Source organism: Gopherus flavomarginatus, chromosome 2, assembly GCF_025201925.1.
Source record: "Gopherus flavomarginatus isolate rGopFla2 chromosome 2, rGopFla2.mat.asm, whole genome shotgun sequence".
Taxonomy (NCBI): Eukaryota; Metazoa; Chordata; order Testudines; family Testudinidae; genus Gopherus; species Gopherus flavomarginatus.
This window is the reverse complement of record NC_066618.1, coordinates 13,408,229-13,427,664: the sequence shown is the minus strand read 5'-3', so window position 1 is coordinate 13,427,664 and position 19,436 is coordinate 13,408,229. Positions and strand designations below refer to the sequence as shown.

Sequence of the window (19,436 nt, the reverse complement as noted above, 5' to 3'; positions counted from 1 at the left end):
TCAAAACATCAGCTAAACAGATCTATTGAAATGCCCAGCACAGCGTTTTTGCTATTTACCTAAAATGTCGGTAAATGTTTTCAGTTTTTGACAAAAAACTTTCAATCAAAAACAGCTTTCAAAATCTCAACTCTCATTTTCAGTTTTGGGTTTTCATCAAGCCACAAAGTTTTCATGGAGATTTTGGAAAACCTGAACATTTTAAATATTTTCCTGAGAAAAATTAACTTTCTGACCAGTTCTACTAGTCACCCAACTGCAGTAGAAATGACATTATCCCAGCATTACAAGAGTAATATGTATGCGTGTATCAAAGCAGCAGGAGACCAGTATCTTCTTCAAATCCATGCATTCCCCAATATAGATTGTTCTCCAGCAGACACCTCATGGCTAGAATGAGGTTGTTAACTTAAATACATACTGAAAATAAAACTTAAAAGTAATTTCATTCTTTTTACTTACAGACTACACTGACTCAGCATCCTCCTTGTTCTGTTCCCAAAGTAAGCCAAGCCCAGCATAATCAAGAAGAAGAGAGTTAATATGGGATTCTCATTACAAAGGTAAGAGGGTTTTCTTTTCTCCTTCACTTAGATGAAGGGAGACAATTATCCAGTTTTAAAACTTTCTGGAATCTTTTGTACAAGACACTATCTGATATGAAGTTGTCCTGTAAAGGTTGCAACTAGCCTTTTATTATAGGTGGCTCTGGAGCAGCAGTACCTATTAAGGATACCCCTCGCTTCCTATTATCAGACTCTGTTTCCAGTTGCTCATAAAACTCTGTCACACTAACCATTTGGGTTGAATTTTTCCATGCTATGTCAGGCTGAAGGTTTTGGAAAATTTTAGCCAAAATGGTTCAGCCGCTTCTGAGAATGAGTCTAAGGGGAAAAAATGCCATTTTGTCCATAATAAATTCTAGAGACTTTTTCTCTGAAATTCTCTAGCACCTCTGTGCTCTGGAATAGGGATGTGAAATTCAGCAGGGCATGGCCTTAGTGTTAGGTATGTGCCTTTTGCTACTCCTGTGAATATCTGCCCTAATTCGGCCAAGCTATAAACCTCTGAAAGTCAGTTTGTACATGCACAGTAGAGACTTACTAGAGCAGTGGTTCTCAACCTTTCTGCATTTGCAGAACCCTAAAAAATTTCAAGTGGAGGTGTGGACTCCTCTGGAAATCTTAGTCTGTGGACCTACAAGGGACCACACGTTGAAAACCATTGTGCTAAAGCTTGCTACCAGCTAACGACTATGAAGATTCCATCTGCATTGAGCAAGTTCCATCTTCTTGAAGCTCCTACATGTTACCAGCTGTGCATGTGCCATTTCCACAGCATAACTGAGCATGCTCCAGCCCAAGGCGAGGGGGTCAGGATGACTTTCCCTGTAATTGCTGCTCCAGGCCAGGTTCGGGCCAGGCACCAGAATTAAGAGCAGGGAGCCTGTCTCTCTTTGTACTCTCAGTGACACTATGCTAGCCCCCAAGAAGCATAGAAGAGGAAGCAGTCTGACTTGAATGCAGAGGGGACAAAGGCCGGGCCAGGAGAGTGGGAAAGGATTACACTGGGACAAGGAGTCTGGTGAGACAGACTGGAGAGCAGAGAAAAACTGACTGGGAGTGAAGCTGGGACTGGAGTGAAGCTGGGACTGGAAGCTGAGGGAGAACACAGGGGGAGGGGTGAAATATGACTAGGAGGCAGTGTGGGAAATGGGGGGGGAGGGAGACCTACAACAAGGGTATTGGGGGGGGGGGGGGGGAACTGGGACTGCCTGGACAAAAAAGATTGGGGCAAGGAGTCCAGGGAGGAAGACAGTGTATGACAGCCAGCTTGGGGGAGGTGCGGAGAGATTGGACAAGGAGCCAGGAGGGTAGAACTGGGATGGGATGGACAAGGAGACAGGGACTGGGTGTCGGGGGAGAAGATTGAGAGTTGGACAGTGAGCCTGGAGGGGGAACTAGGACTGGCTGGGCAAGGAGACGGGAACGGATTAGATACATAAGGAGTGGGACAAGAAGCCAGAGGTGGAGAAATGACAGGACAGAGACAGATTGCAGGGAATGGGGCAGAGGGGTTAAAGTTGGAGGAAGTGAACAGAAGAGTCTGTGACCACTAGAGAACACTCTCTTCCAGAGCTTAAAATGAAACTCAAGATTCTCACCATGCTTCACTTTCACAGATATTTGCTGACAACCACTGCATCTCCTCCTTCTCTTGTGCTGGTCCACACAGAGGAAGACAACCTATCACTGCTATCATGAATTCAATTAGTTCATATGGGAAAGGTCCATGAAATGGATCTAAAAGTTCATATGCAGCTGACAACCCATATGGGTGTCAATATGATGCTATATGACAATTTGTTTTCTCAGTTTGTTTTTTTAATAATCTAGGAACTAAGAGCCACATTAAGGATGCAAAATTAAGCACTCAAAAATGAGGAAATGCCAAAACTACCTATTTACATGATCACATACTATTTTTCCCACAGGACCAGTCTTAAACAGTGCAGAGGATGGGCAGTGCTCATTCAATGAACAGCTACTCAATATTTTGCTTTCATCTCATTGTTCAGTGTGTGGCTCCACGTTTTGTTCACTGCACATTATTCAAACCCTGCTCTGAAGACTGAAGTATTAATTTCCTCGTGGTCTTCTCTATAGTGCTCAACACTATAGTATCCAAGCCATTCACAAACATTCATTAATCAGATCCACAAAACCCATGTGAGATGAGTAGGTATTATTCCCAGTTGACTAACGGGGAGCTCAGGCACAGCGAGATTAGAGACAAAGGTATTCATTAATTTTAAGTGCCCAATTTGAAACGTCTGCCACATGATTTTTCAGAGTACTTAGCATTATATTACACTTTATATATTCAAGCCCAACTCCCACCCACTTCAGCTGTGAGTGCTCAGCACTTCTGTAAACCAGACCCCCGGGTCTCAAGTTGGATACTCAGCAAATGAGGAACACATACTTTGTGACCACCTGCAAAACGTTTGATTTAATTGGATTTGCCCAGCATCAAACAGGAACTCTGATAGAGGCAAGGACAGAACCCAATCCTCCAGGGCAGCATTTGACTGAGTTAACCATCCTTCTTACTCCTGCAATCCCCTGCCTTGTTCACTATACACCTTCGAACTTCTTTAACAAGTGAGGAAGGGGTTCAACAGACAAGTCTCCTTTACTACACAACCCTGATTCATCCCCACAGCAGGTCTATCCTGTGCAGTGAATGAGGCAAAGTCCTGTGGAAAAGTCAATATGTGATCCTTTAATTAAAAACGATATCATACCATAATGCATATGCATAAAGCGATTTCCTAACTTTTGAGTGCTTGACTTTGTAACCTTAATAATGTTCTTTTAACATACTGCTGTGCATGTAATTCAAATATACTATACTCTTTTGCCTTGGTCCTCAGGCCAAAGTATATGGCAGCCCCTTTCAATATTGTTCTTTTACCTTGGCATACTGTACTGTTTCAATTCCCCCATTTCTGCCAAGCCCTACATACAGCATTACAACTGGTTTAAGCCTTGCTCAGAAAAAACATTTTCCACATATACTGTGAAAGTACAATGAATTATATTGTGAAAATAGAAAGGATTAAAGAAATGCTGTCTGTACCTTTAAGAAAAACTGTTGGAATGCTGCAATCCAGGTGTCAGGAATACAGACATTCACATAGAACAATTGCACCATTTAAGGGCAATTGGTGAAGTATTAGCCTCAGATCCATAAAGAGTTAGTAAGGAAGTAGGATATGCATGCTGTGCCCCAGGTGAATTTTACAGTTTTGCTTTCTTTGTTCCTTTGTCTGAGTCCCGCTCTTTTATCTGTATAAATAAGACTGTTTTGGCCTTGCATGGCCGCTCACATATTCTGAATGTTATTGGCAGAGCGCTGTGCTAATAAAACAGAGTGGTCTGACAAATTGTGAGTCCTGATTCTAACTTTGACAATTTGGAGGTTCCACCGAGATGGCAAACGTCTTCACTGGGGCTGTGTGATTCCTGACTGTTTTTGTGGGATGACCGTGGCAGCCGGCACCTGGGCATTTGGCCCAAGCGGTCCCCCACTAGAGCGGAAAGGCGCACAGCCACAGTGAGGTCTACGCCATCGAACCTGTTGGTTCCCACTCTGTTCTGGTAGGGATCCTGGGATCTGACATCAGGAATCTGGTCAGGTAATTATTTCTGCGTTTTGTCCGGACTGAGGACTGTCCTGTCTCTGTGTCTATCTGTCCTCTTGTGGAGTGTTTGAGTCTGGGTGCCGTCTCTGTCTGGGGATCGGCCGACCAAGGGGTTCCTGTCCCCGCGGTCTGAGTGAGTGAAATCTGCACAATTGCAGCCGCACCACACCTTGGGTAAAACCCTTAGTGTGAAAGCAAGGGCAATTGAGGCAGTAGCCTGTGGGCTCCTTTTATGTGTTGCAGCAGGCATCGCTCTGACGAACCTGAATTTCCTTCTTGTGTGATTGGTGTGTGAAAGTCCTCCTGTACTGGTAACCAGACGTCTAAGTCGGGACAGTTCCCTAAATGAACGCCGGCTCATTTTATGTATTTAGGATGGGTCCAGACTCCTGTAAAAAGGGTCAAGACTCCTGTAAATTTCTGGGAAAATGGTCTAGGCTAACTCAGGGGGATCCCAAAACTCAGTGGCCACTGTTAAAATCTTGGAACAAAGACTGAGTGGACGTCTTAAAGGACAAACTCGGCCAACCTAAAACTAAATTGGCTAAAGGAGAGGTTAATTGTTTCATGCAGTGGTGGGAAGAGGCAAATCATAGGTGGACAAAATCAAAACTGGCCTCTCACTTATTCAAATAATAAGTTAAAAGCTTTATTAAAAGCCTCCTCTCCCACCACTAGACCGAGCGCTCCCCTTTACCCCATTCTCCAAACCCCGGATCGATCCAAACCCCTTCATACTCCCATCTCATTGTAAAAAGGACAAAAAGTCCCTTGTTCTGTTCCCCTTTGTTGTCTGCCTCAGAAACTGATTCTTTATAGTGTCCCACTACCAATTCAGCAAGGCTCGGGGCGGGGGGAGCTCCTCAACTAGCCCCCACCCTTCCTGGTCCCTTTCCTTGAACATTTCTTTCTAAATTGTGAAATGACCACAATATCATTCACAAACGGTTCATTGAAAAAAAAGCAGGATCGGGCCCAGACAAGCAGGCAAGCAACAGAAAAGAAACAGGTTGAAAGCCCTAAGGGAATAGTGTCAGGAGTAAAAAAAAGTAGTAAGTGCAGGCATGAACCCCTGGAACAATACTTAAAAGGGTGAAATCTAAGGTGATAAAGGTGTCATTTTGGAACATAAACAAGTGATTTAAGAAAAGAGAGTGAAAAGTTAACTATAGAGGCTGGAGAGAATTAAGCAGTTAAACTTTGTGGAAAATGTTAAAAAGGACCATGTTAAAGAGAGAGAATTCTTGGTTTCTTTGCAGACATTCTGAAGGGAAAATGGGCCCTTTTCCAGAAGAGTGCCTGTAAATAATCCTTATATATATACAGCTATGCAAAAACAAAGCAGTGTAAAAAAAATGTTAAGGAAAAGAAAATGTGTATGTATCTATTTGTCTGTGTATGTAAAGTTCTAAGAATCTAAACCAACACATCTGGTTTGTAAAACTACTGTTTTGTAGGTGTAAGATAAATTGATTTTGTTTTTGTTTTTAATGCCACTAAAAATTCATTTGACTCTTTGATTCAAAGTTGCAAAACTGACAGACCTTTTTGCAAGACACAGGTAATTAGTGTTGTTTGGCTTTGGGATTTAGCATTTAACCCTTAAGGGGTAACTTGATTCTTTACAAAAATTAAAATGTTTTTAAATAAAGACCAAGTCATGGCTGCAATAGGGCAGTCAGAATCAGGAGAATAGGTAGAGATTCTGGAGTCTTTTTGTTTGTTTGGTTTTTTTTTTTTTTTTTTTTTGTAACAATAGCAGATAAGAGCTGTAATGACAGAATAAGAAGTTAACAGTGACCCTCTGAAGCAACAGCAGAGGTGAGGTGCACAAAACAAAAAGAAGCAATGTTAAAAACACTGAGCCTTAAAATGACTATGTGTAATCAGACTGTCACTTTAATAAAAGTACATGAAAACTCTGTAAAAACAAAACAAAGTTATACTTTATGTAAAAATTAATATGGCTAATGTTTTTGAAAAGTTATAGTATAGAAAGAATGTGCATTTTCCGTAGGACATGTGCAGCGTATATTGTAGAAAGGGATGTAAAAAAAAATGCAAATGAAACATGCTGCTGAATTAAAATCCTATTAGGGCTCCAAAAAGAGCCACAATAGGCTGTGTTTCCTTTGTCAGATCCCTGTGTGTTAAAACAGAGTCTCTGAGCTCTGCTGATGGCTTTGAATCCAAAAGCCTAGCCTGTGTTGATGCAAATTACCTAACTGATAAAGAAAGGTGAAAACTGCCAGCACAAATGAAGCTGCAAATAAAGAACATACCTGGTCAGCAAACAAACTGCCTACATAAAAGGCATGGTATAACAAGATACCTTTAATTAATTTGATGCTAATGTTACTGTTAATATTAAACATTAAAATAACTTTAATGTTAGTGAGTACCCCTGTAACAACTTGTAGTGTGTATGATTTTTTGGAAAAATCCTTTAAAGTAATATGGTAATGATGCTTCTCAGCTATTACCTGTGAATAAACTTAAAGCTTAACACAGCAGGGAAAACATTACAAACTTGGTCTGCTATATAAGAGGCAAAACTTGAGGTACACCACCTCATGAATTTAATAACTAAACAGTGAAATACTTTTTGCATAACCCTTAAAATGTAGAAGCCATTAAAACCTGGCCTGCCTTAAAAAAAAAACACCACAGGAAAATATGGGGGTAATTCCTCTGTTTTGCCTGCAGTCAGGAAGGGTATTTGTAAAAGAATGAAATCTTTAAGCAATAATCAATGCCACCCCAAAAGGGGTAGAAAACTGTTCTTTTTGTCTTTCAGATAATCCAAAGTACTGTATAATGGACTATGTGTATGTGTTAATTCTTGGGGAAAAGTGTTTAAAAAGTGCTAGCAACCCACCAGAAGACAAATGTAAATGTAATGTAAGTACTGTGTTTACCAATAATCACATTTACTATTTGCCACAACAACAACAACAAAAGAGTCTCCGCTTACTGTAAGCACTGATTTAGCTGAATTCTCTATCAACCTTGGCATTAAATGGCAAACAGTTACCAATCATCTGTTAAAAGGTAAAAAGGTAACATGGCTCCTAAAAAAATAAAAACAAAAATGTGGAAAACTGAACTGTTCATATTATACACGCAAATGGGGACATGTTAAAAATTGCCACTGCATAAAAGCATAACAGCTTACCATTGGTATAACATTTTCTGGATGGTCTCCCACAACTACTGGCATACTAATATTACTACCCTAATTGTTTTTGGTTTTACATTGTATGTGTTTAATTGAAATGTTTAAAATGTGCTGGTGAATAAAACAAATGTATGTAAAGCTAAAGCCACAGGCCCAAATCACCTCCCAGTATTTTCTATTACGTGGACTAAATAAGAAGTGACACTGGCGATTAATAATCTTAGTGTCAAAAGGGGGATATGTAGGAGCAGGATTTTATAATATCCCATAAGAATTAAAGTATAATTTGATTTCATCCTGCTAGTCACTATTTTTAAATAGCAGAAAGAAATGACCCCCTGGGACTATAGGATTCTGTTTTCCCGTATGCATTACAAATTGGGCCCTCTCTAACTCTTTGTTTTAAGATTTAGGTAGTAAGAGACAGGATTCTCTATTGTGTCTGTGTTAAGTAAATTAGAGAAACATTGAAGGCCTGGGTCTCAATGTAAATTGTCTTAGTTATCAATTGTAAAACTTAGCAAGGTTTAATTTGCAATGCTTTTTTTGTTCTATATAAAATACTACTGTTTGTATTCTCAAATCTATTTGTGTGAATGAGGAATGTATGCATCAGGAAAAGATAAGGTGTGAAGGCCATTGTTACAGCCAGAGTCAAGGGACGGCTGTTAAACTGTCTGGCATCTCAGAGTGGATACATGCTTCGCAGTGTAAGAATGCACAGACCCCAGTGAACCAATCACCACCTCAGGACCACGCAGAGTCAATTTTTTTGACTCCAGAAGAAGACGTAGAGGAACAGCCTGCAATACCTTACAATCTACGCTCTCGTAAGGGTTGCCAGAAGCAGATGACTACATAAAGCAAGGCCCAAGAAGAAGCAGTAGTGAGCCAAGCGCCTGCTGCCTGGTGGACATAAAACTGTGAGTGCAGTTCCCTCAGTTGAGGTTGTCAGAACCAGAAGGGCCCTGCCTCCAACATGCAGCTCTGGTAGCGCCTGTTCCTCGGCTGCTGGTATCTTAAGGTCTGGGGTGCACACAATGACAATTCTTTTATCCAGCAGCAAGTGTGGATAGCTCAGATCCTTATTATTTCTAAATGCTGGGTCTGCAGCCACATCCCAGCCCACTCTCAAACTGGTGTTCCTGTCCTGGCTATCCCACTCAATTCCCCAGACTTCACTGGAGGACCTTGTCTGTTTAACACAATATGGAACAGTAATGACACCTGGGAAGAGGCTATTGGCAGTTCCTTTACCCCACTTGGGGGAGCAATACACCAGGCAAAAAGGCTCCTAAGTAGTTAAATAATGGCAAATAAAACCAGAGAAAGTTTAAGAGCCCTGGCCAAGGAAACAGAGGCGATCGGACAGGTGGCCCTCCAGAACCGTCAGGCATTGGACATAGTGCTCACGGCCAAAGGAGGGACCTGTGCTCTCACTGGAAAACAATGTTGTATGTTTATACAATACCAATAAGGTAATAGATCGCTACAGCCACTTAGAACAAATCGCATATCTTCCTCATGAAGAGCTGAGTTCTTTATGGAAGTGGCTAAGTAACCTGTTCAATTTCTCTGGCATAGGAAACTGGTTGTTTCAGGGAGCCCTAACTATCCTGTTTGAAATCTTAGTGATTTTTGTATGCTTTCAGTTAATCTGTTGTATCCAGAATTGTGTCACCCAGATGGCTGCCCCAAAACAGAGTGCTAATATAATGATTTTGAATATCACTGATGAACAAAAAGATAAGAAACGGTTAATTTGTGGAACCCAGTAATTGTTGGTCATGGCGTGCGCTTGACCAAAAGGAGGGATTGTGAAAGTACAATGAATTATATTGTGAAAATAGAAAGGATTAAAGAAATGCTGTCTGTACCTTTAAGAAAAACTGTTGGAATGCTGCAATCCAGGTGTCAGGAATACAGACATTCACATAGAACAATTGCACCATTTAAGGGCAATTGGTGAAGTATTAGCCTCAGATCCATAAAGAGTTAGTAAGGAAGTAGGATATGCATGCTGTGCCCCAGGTGAATTTTACAGTTTTGCTTTCTTTGTTCCTTTGTCTGAGTCCCGCTCTTTTATCTGTATAAATAAAACTGTTTTGGCCTTGCATGGCCGCTCACATATTCTGAATGTTATTGGCAGAGCGCTGTGCTAATAAAACAGAGTGGTCTGACAAATTGTGAGTCCTGATTCTAACTTTGACAATACTGTGTGTGAGCAAGCCAAGAAGCACTTCTACAGTATTGGGAAAGCTTTGCACTACAGGAAAGCAAAAAAAGTACCTGTGGATTTGTCCATTTTTATGCAGGTAGTCCAGCCCCTCCAGCACCTCCTTTAGGATTGTGGCTATACTAGGTTCATCCAGGACTCCATTCTTGTGTTCCCCTTTTGCCACTATGTGTTTAATAACATCCAAAACAGAGCCTAGAGAGAAGACAAAAGTCAAACTTGTTCTTTAGCTTAAACTGGAAGGAATTATTCCATGTGATTAAATGCCATCTACACAGTCATCTTGTGGGTAAATCAAGGAAGCCTGGGAAATAGGTGGACGGGTTAGGGTTAAAGTCAGTAGCATCCGTTTTATTTCCAAATAAAAATCCAGATAAAAGGGTACCTTCTCCATTCCAAACGGGATGCACTGAAAGGACTTTTACTTGCACTTTCTTCATGGTTTTACTGAAAGTGTTTAAACCCCACCCCCCATTTTAATCTGGTCAGTGGTGGGGAAGGTCTTACAGACCCTCAATAGTACAAACACCAAAAACATACACCTCTAGCTTGACTGAAAAGTTTGCCAAGAAGTCCAATACCAGGTAAATGCCTTATAGCCTAAAGGGCACCTAGTTTGTCAGCTAGTAGTAAGAGTTACAGTTCATTCTGACTAACTTGAGATTAAAATCACAAAAGAATAGTTTGCCAGTTGATACAGATACTGGAGCACAGATGTTGAGGAGGCAGCTGTTTTGGCACTGAGTCAACTTAAGAGCAGGGAGAGGAAATGAAGAATTGGGGAGGGAGTTGCCACTATGCACAAACTAAAATTTGGTAGAATTTTATTTTCCAGTTTCTAAAGACACATTTGGTACACAGTTCCTAGCATTCCTAATTCCTAATAGCATTCCTATTCCTAATACTTAATGGTGAGCATCTCTAACAGATGGAGAGAACATATGAATTTAAAATTTTGGTAACAAATTACTTCCTCACTATGTACAGAACTGGAGTAGAGCTTAAATCCCTCCTGAGATGCATCAACACAGCTCCTCTTCTAGAAGGGATGTGAATTACATCATCCTGGATGATAAACCACGCTTTACAGACCAAATCAGCTCTTTGAATTGCACCTGGGAATAAATCGGGAATTAGTTCAGAGACTGCCTCTTCTCATACAACATTGTGACCTGCTCATGTGTTTGTGCCAATATCTCTGTATTTTCATCTGGGGAATGGAAGGCCATATATTTGGTATTTACTACTCCCATTGGCCAGAAAGCCTGACCTTCAAAGCACGGTGTACAGCCTGTCTCTATTCTCATGAGTTAACTGTGTTTAGCAGCTCAGTTTGGGGGTTGAGCAACTCCAGTCTGGTTTTGTATTGTTTAACCCTTGTTTATGCGAACAGGAGCTGCTAACAGGGAGTTTTGCAAGGGAGTTCTCCAGGTGAAGGAGGAGCACAGACAGCATCTGTGGGGTAAGTGACTGTCTGCAGTGTTTGGGTTTGTGTGTGTGTTTGGGGGTTACTTGCTGTGTGCTGAGCTTGTGTTTGTCAGTCTGTTTGGTCTGTTTGTTTGAAGGACCGTGTGCTGTAGCTGGCAGTTGGAGGTGGAGCTACTAGGAAGGTTTGAAAGCTAGAAGCCTCTGGTAATTGGCTGAGCCTTAACCAGTGGGCGGGGCATTCACTCAGGCCAGGGCTTTATAAAGCTGCGCACAAGCGACCAGGGAGCTTAGCGAACAGGAGCTGCTAACAGGGAGTTTTGCAAGGGAGTTCTCCAGGTGAAGGAGGAGCACAGACAGCATCTGTGGGGTAAGTGACTGTCTGCAGTGTTTGGGTTTGTGTGTGTGTTTGGGGGTTACTTGCTGTGTGCTGAGCTTGTGTTTGTCAGTCTGTTTGGTCTGTTTGTTTGAAGGACCGTGTGCTGTAGCTGGCAGTTGGAGGTGGAGCTACTAGGAAGGTTTGAAAGCTAGAAGCCTCTGGTAATTGGCTGAGCCTTAACCAGTGGGTGGGGCATTCACTCAGGCCAGGGCTTTATAAAGCTGCGCACAAGCGACCAGGGAGCTTAGCGACCAGGAGCTGCTAACAGGGAGTTTTGCAAGGGAGTTTGGAAGGGGAGTAGGAAGGGAGGGGGCTCCCTTGTTGGTCTCATCTGTGACCCATTGGTCCCTTGAACCCATAACCTGAGCCACATCGAAAACCCTTCTGTTCCACGCAAAGAGGAGCGGACAGAGAGCTGTAGACAGGAATTTGAGACTTTGACAGAGGGAGGCTTAAAATGGTGAGGAGGACCCGTAACACCTGTGCCAGCACTGCTTCTGTCTCCTCCACCTGCGCCTGTAGCCAGACAGAGCACCAAAGCATGGATGCTTTTACCCAGATTCTGGTGTGGGCTTGCAAAGACTGTAATTTGCAATTTCCACTTACTGATATCCAGGCTGGGGGTGGCATCCAATGTGAAAGGTGCCTACTGGTGGAATCTCTCAGGCAGCAGGTGGGAGAGCTACAGGAGGAGGTGGCCTGGCTGAGGAACATCTATGTCCATGAGCAATTCCTGGACAGTATCCATGTGGAGACAGCTGATGGTGCTGTCCCAGTTGACGGGACTACTGACACTGCAGTGGAAGAGGAGATGCCTCAGGGTGTACCTGACACACCAGTGGAGGAGGAGGCTCAGGGTGGACACGGCCAGCTGGTTACTTCTAGCAGCGGGCAGTGCTCCACCGCTGCTGCGAACCCTCCTGTTGTGGTAAAAGATACAGCAGAGAAGAAATCACCCCCAACAGTTAAGGGGGTGAAGTCTCGTACCCCTAAGGCTGGGAGGTCTGCTGCCACCACTGATAAGAAACGTAGGGTAGTGGTGGTTGGAGACTCTCTGCTGAGGGGGACGGAGACACCCATCTGTCGCCCTGACCGTTCATCCCGGGAGGTATGCTGCCTGCCAGGGGCCCGTATCCGAGATGTTACAGAGGCTTTGTCGAGGATTATCCGGCCTTCTGACTACTATCCCATGCTACTCATCCATGTGGGCACAAATGATACTGCGAGGTGTGATGCTGAGCAGATCAAGAGTGACTACAGGGCTCTGGGAGTACGGGTTAAGGAGTTTGGAGCGCAGGTGGTATTCTCTTCCATTCTTCCTGTTGAAGGTAGGGGTCCGGGCAGAGACAGATGCATTGTGGAGGTGAATGCCTGGCTGCGAAGATGGTGTCGCCAGGAGGGCTTTGGCTTCCTCGACCACGGGATGCTACTTGAGGAAGGACTGCTAGGAACAGATGGCGTTCACCTTTCGAAGAGAGGAAAGGCCTTATTCGCGCACAGACTGGCTAACCTGGTAAGGAGGGCTTTAAACTAGGTTCGACGGGGACAGGTGAGCAAAGCCCACAGGAAAGTGGGGAACAAGACCTGGGAGATGGGTTGGAAGCAGGAGGGAGCACGGGCTATAATGGCAGAGAGGAAGGAGGGTCAGGGCAAAGCTGGGAGGCAAAATCAAACAAGTATCTTAGATGCCTTTATACAAATGCAAGAAGTATGGGTAATAAGCAGGAAGAACTGGAAGTGCTAATAAACAAATACAACTATGACATAATTGGCATTACTGAAACTTGGTGGGATAATACACACGACTGGAATGTTGGTGTGGATGGGTATAGTTTGCTCAGGAAGGATAGACAGGGGAAAAAGGGAGGAGGTGTTGCCTTATATATTAAAAATGTACACACTTGGACTGAGGTGGAGATGGACATAGGAGACGGAAGGGTGGAGAGTCTCTGGGTTAGGCTAAAAGGGGTAAAAAACACAGGTGATGTCGTGCTGGGAGTCTACTACAGGCCACCTAATCAGGTGGAAGAGGTGGATGAGGCTTTTTTCAAACAACTAACAAAATCATCCAAAGCCCAAGATTTGGTGGTGATGGGGGACTTCAACTATCCAGATATATGTTGGGACAATAACACCGCGGGGCACAGACTATCCAATAAGTTCCTGGACTGCATTGCAGACAACTTTTTATTTCAGAAAGTTGAAAAAGCTACTAGGGGGGAAGCTGTTCTAGACTTGATTTTAACAAATAGGGAGGAACTTGTTGAGAATTTGAAAGTAGAAGGAAGCTTGGGTGAAAGTGATCATGAAATCATAGAATTTGCAATTCTAAGGAAGGGTAGAAGGGAGTACAGCAGAATAGAGACAATGGATTTCAGGAAGGCGGATTTTGGTAAGCTCAGAGAGCTGATAGGCAAGGTCCCATGGGAATTAAGACTGAGGGGAAAAACAACTGAGGAAAGTTGGCAGTTTTTCAAAGGGACGCTATTAAGGGCCCAAAAGCAAGTTATTCCAATGGTTAGGAAAGATAGAAAATGTGGCAAAAGACCACCTTGGCTTACCCTTGAGATCTTGCGTGACCTACAAAATAAAAAGGCGTCATATAAAAAATGGAAACTAGGGCAGATCACGAAGGATGAATATAGGCAAATAACACAGGAATGCAGAGGCAAGATTAGAAAAGCAAAAGCACAAAATGAACTCAAACTAGCTATGGGAATAAAGGGAAACAAGAAGACTTTTTATCAATACATTCGAAGCAAGAGGAAGACTAAGGACAGGGTAGGCCCACTGCTCAATGAGGAGGGGGTAACAGTAACGGGAGACTTGGAAATGGCAGAGATGCTTAATGACTTCTTTGTTTCGGTCTTCACTGAGAAGTCTGAAGGAATGTCTAGTATAGTGAATGCTTACGGGAAGAGGGTTGATTTAGAAGAGAAAATAAGCAAAGAGCAAGTAAAAAATCACTTAGAAAAGTTAGATGCCTGCAAGTCACCAGGGCCTGATGAAATGCATCCTAGAATACTGAAGGAGTTAATAGAAGAGGTATCTGAGCCTCTAGCTATTATCTTTGGGAAATCATGGGAGACGGGGGAGATTCCAGAAGACTGGAAGGGGGCAAATATAGTGCCCATCTATAAAAAGGGAAATAAAAACAACCCAGGAAACTACAGACCAGTTAGTTTAACTTCTGTGCCAGGGAAGATAATGGAGCAGGTAATCAAAGAAATCATCTGCAAACACTTGGAAGGTGGTAAGGTGATCGGGAATAGCCAGCATGGATTTGTAAAGAACAAATCATGTCAAACTAATCTGATAACATTCTTTGATAGGATAACGAGCCTTGTGGATAAGGGAGAAGCGGTGGATGTGATATATCTAGACTTCAGTAAGGCATTTGATACAGTCTCGCATGATATTCTTATAGATAAGCTAGGAAAGTACAATTTAGATGGGGCTACTATAAGGTGGGTGCATAACTGGCTGGATAACCGTACTCAGAGAGTAGTTGTTAATGGCTCCCAATCCTGCTGGAAAGGTATAACAAGTGGGGTTCCGCAGGGTTCTGTTTTGGGACCGGTTCTGTTCAATATCTTCATCAACGATTTAGATGTTGGCATAGAAAGTACGCTTATTAAGTTTGCAGATGATACCAAACTGGGAGGGATTGCAACTGCTTTGGAGGACAGGGTCAAAATTCAAAATGATCTGGACAAGTTGGAGAAATGGTCTGAGGTAAACAGGATGAAGTTCAATAAAGATAAATGCAAAGTGCTCCACTTAGGAAGGAACAATCAGTTTCACACATACAGAATGGGAGGAGACTGTCTAGGAAGGAGTATGGCAGAAAGAGATCTAGGGGTCATAGTGGACCACAAGCTTAATATGAGTCAACAGTGTGATGCTGTTGCAAAAAAAAGCAAACGTGATTCTGGGATGCATTAACAGGTGTGTTGTAAACAAGACACGAGAAGTCATTCTTCCGCTTTACTCTGCGCTGGTTAGGCCCCAACTGGAGTATTGTGTCCAGTTCTGGGCACCGCATTTCAAGAAAGATGTGGAGAAATTGGAGAGGGTCCAGAGAAGAGCAACAAGAATGATTAAAGGTCTTGAGAACATGACCTATGAAGGAAGGCTGAAGGAATTGGGTTTGTTTAGTTTGGAAAAGAGAAGACTGAGAGGGGACATGATAGCAGTTTTCAGGTATCTAAAAGGGTGTCATCAGGAGGAGGGAGAAAACTTGTTCACCTTAGCCTCCAATGATAGAACAAGAAGCAATGGGCTTAAACTGCAGCAAGGGAGATTTAGGTTGGACATTAGGAAAAAGTTCCTAACTGTCAGGGTAGTTAAACACTGGAATAGATTGCCTAGGGAAGTTGTGGAATCTCCATCTCTGGAGATATTTAAGAGTAGGTTAGATAAATGTCTATCAGGGATGGTCTAGACAGTATTTGGTCCTGCCATGAGGGCAGGGGACTGGACTCGATGACCTCTCGAGGTCCCTTCCAGTCCTAGAGTCTATGAGTCTATGAGTCTATGCAATTGTAGGGAGCTTTAGTGATACAGGTATAAAACAAGACAATGTCAGCAATGGTGAGGGGTTTTGGAAAGAATTAGCTTAGGACCACAAGTTTTCTATTTTAAATCTTCGAGTAGTATACTTAGACAAGGAACATTTCGGTACCGGTTTAGCTAGTTATAAGAGAGTTCATTCTGACTAACTTGTGATTAAAATTACAAAAGAAAACAGAACATGTTTCAACTTGTTAAAGAACAGTGAAAAGCCCAGAAGCGTTTAAAATTGGCATGTATTAAAAATATTAAGACTTAGTCATGTGAATTTAGATTAATAATGAATTTCAAGAATGTGCCAGTTAACATTTCTAAGCAGACAGAAAGCAGAACCTTATGGAAAACACATAGGTAAAGATTTAAAAAAACAAAAACAAAAAAAACTACACACATACACACACCCACACACACTTGTGCTGTTATAGACCCTTAAGAAATTATTGTTTTTTAAAAATATATATAATTTGGAGGGAGGGCTTGGGTTTTTTGTTTTTTTTTGGAAATTTTGCATTATTTTGTTTTATCCATTTTATCCACAAGGGGAGGGGGGGGGTTGGAGGCCTTGGGGGCAGAGGGAAGAGTTGTAGAGCAAATACTCCCTGCATTCACCCTGCAGCGGTGGTTGCTGTCACATGGAGCTGGGCTTAGCTCTCCACTCCAGACTTTGCAGCCTGGCGCACACAGGGTCACCGTGCTCTCCAGGTTTGGCACCGCCACCCCTCCATCATGATGGAGGTGCATACAAGCAAAATTTGAGTGTATAATCAGCTGAATGTGAGCGTCCAGTGTGACACTAAGGCCAAAGGGTTAGATCAATCCTTGGATGCATGAACAAGAGAATCTTGGGTAGGAGCAGAGAGATTATTTTACCTCTGTGACCATTACTGGACTACTGTGTCCAGTTCTGGCGCCCACAATTCAAGAAGCATGTCGAAAAATAGGAGAGGGTTCAGAGAAGAGCCACAAGAATGATTAAAGGATTAGAATACATGTCTTACAGAATTATTTTGGGGAAATTCTATGGCATGTTACACAGGAGGTCAGACTAGATGATTACAACGGTCCCTTGTGGTGTTGGAATTTTTGAATACGAAAGGAACAAACATAACAGAAGACTGAAAACAAGAGTTTTCAGAATCTGCCTCTGCACTGATTACCTAAATGTTCTAGAGATTGGGTCTCTTAACTATGTTCAGTTTTCCCCCACCTTCCTAGGACTGTAAAATGCATTTTATAATCAGTATCAAAAGTGTCTAAAGGTACGTTTATTCTTAGCCAAAGGTCCCCTTTTACCGTAACAACCTGAGTTATAAACACATGCCTGCATTTTCTACAGGGAGAGCAACATTTACTGTGTGACAGTGAATGACTGAATGTGACTTGTTTCTACTAAAGAAGAGTCACAAAACACATACCAAAAAATCAGAGTATGTGTCCCAAGCTGAAAATCGCCCAAGCCCCAGGAGCAGAAATACAGCATCGGCAGACCTGAGGCGCGCACACCCCACAGGCCCCTCCACGCTCCCACTTCCTGAGCTGTAACAAAGACCCTCCGATGCGATCACCGCCCTAGGCCCCAAGATCCCCCCAGCCCGAGCAGGAATCCACCCCCACAGATAAGGACTCCGGAGCGAAGCGAGACAAGCAGAGACACACCCCCCGCGGCCGCCTAGGCCCCAAGATCCCCCCACTGAATGTGACTTGTTTCTACTAAAGAAGAGTCACAAAACACATACCAAAAAATCAGAGTATGTGTCTCTTCATTTTACCCCAGAAGGGCTAGACTCTGAAGTTTTGGCTTTTAGATTCTGAGGTCTTTAGGACAAGAGATGTCTCTTGTAAACGTTTTTGTATGGCACTTAACATAAAGTGGCCTTGTGTATGTTCTTTCAGTGCTACTGTAATTTACGTAGTGGATTCTAAAGTTTGACTGGACAAAGTGTTTGTATTTAGGAAACACCTGATGTGGGCATATGCCTTGATCTCTATTTCAGAAGATAGTTTTGTGAGCATATCAGGTACAAAACTTCCACATGGACTGCTTGGTCCTCCCCCTCAAATACACTTCTATCTGGAGGGTCGAATGCAATAAGAAGCCCAATAAGAATACTGTGGTTTGTGTTCTCACTTCATCCTCCTTGCACCACCCCACTCTACCAGAAGACTTTGCAAAAAAAGATTTCCTTCTTCTGCAAGAAGCTCTGGAAAGCACAGGGGCAGGAGAGCATACAGAGTATATGCACTGTGACAAAGTTCCTCCTCTACCTTGGGGAGTCCTGCGCTTATTGGCAGATTTGCTCACCTCAGTGATCTTCCCCGCAGTCTGGGTCAACTCCTCCTGTGTCTGATTAGGAGTTGGGAGGTTTGAGGGGAACCCGAGCCCACCCTCTACTCCGGGTTCCAGCCCAGGGCCCTGTGGATTGCAGCAGTCTATAGTGCCTCTTGTAACAGCTGCATGACAGCTACAACTCCCTGGGCTACTTCCCATGGCCTCCTTCAAACACCTTCTTTATCCTCACCACAGGACCTTCCTCCTGGTGTCTGATAACGCTTGTACTCTGTAGTCCTCCAGCAGCACACCCTCTCACTCTCAGCTCCTTGCACCTCTTGCTCCCAGCTCCTCACATGCACTTCCTCTCCTCTGGCTCCTCCCCACCTGACTGGAGTGAGCTCCTTTTTAAACCCAGGTGCCCTGATTAGCCTGTCTTGATTAGCTGCAGGTGATCTAATCAGCCTGTCTGCCTTAATTGGTTCTAGCAGGTTCCTGATTACTCTAGTGCAGCCCCTGCTCTGGTCACTCAGGGAACAGAAAACTACTCATCCAGTGACCAGTATATTTGCCCTCTACCAGACTCCTGCACCCCACTGGTCTGGGTCTGTCACACCACTCAGACTTGGATCATTAAAAAGGTTTAGGTAAGTTAGAGTTTATGTTTAACACAGAAAAACAGCAATTTTGTTTATAGAATAGCTACAGCCAACAAAGACTCATAGTGTATAATTGGTACAAGGCCAGCTTGACATTTTAAGTCTGCTAATGTATTTTTAGACTCCACTTTCAGGTGAGGATTTTAGAACAATGGAGGAATTTGGAAGTGTTCCACAGAAACAACAAACAAAGGAGAAAGACAAAAACCTCTCTCAACCAATATTTAATGTCGCAGACAGCAGATAAGTGACTAAAATGCCTAGGGCTTAATTTCAGCCGATTTCAACCCCTTGGAAATTTTTATAGCGTGTTTGAGATTGGGGGGGGTTGGGACCCTGGGAAATGTAAGAATTTAAACTCTGAAAATGTCACCTTCCTATTTAACCAAGTGTTGTCTGAGTCATCCCCACCTTGTATCTCTCATTCTCACTTAGTTTACTAAAAGAAAAACATGCTTTTACTACTGTCACCACAGCAGTGTAAGAGCTATATTTATTCCGCCTCACGCAC

The 19,436-nt window shown here is 43.0% G+C and overlaps 1 protein-coding gene across 4 annotated transcripts in view; it reads right to left on the bottom strand.

The window, feature by feature from the left end:
* OXSR1 (oxidative stress responsive kinase 1) overlaps window positions 1–19,436 on the bottom strand; it is a 140,912-nt gene that overhangs the window by 61,683 nt on the left and 59,793 nt on the right. For all 4 annotated transcript variants that reach the window (XM_050941529.1, XM_050941531.1, XM_050941530.1 and 1 more), the window contains one exon: window positions 9,675–9,816. In XM_050941529.1, coding sequence (XP_050797486.1) covers window positions 9,675–9,816 — 142 coding nt within the window. The remainder of the gene's footprint in view (window positions 1–9,674; window positions 9,817–19,436) is intronic.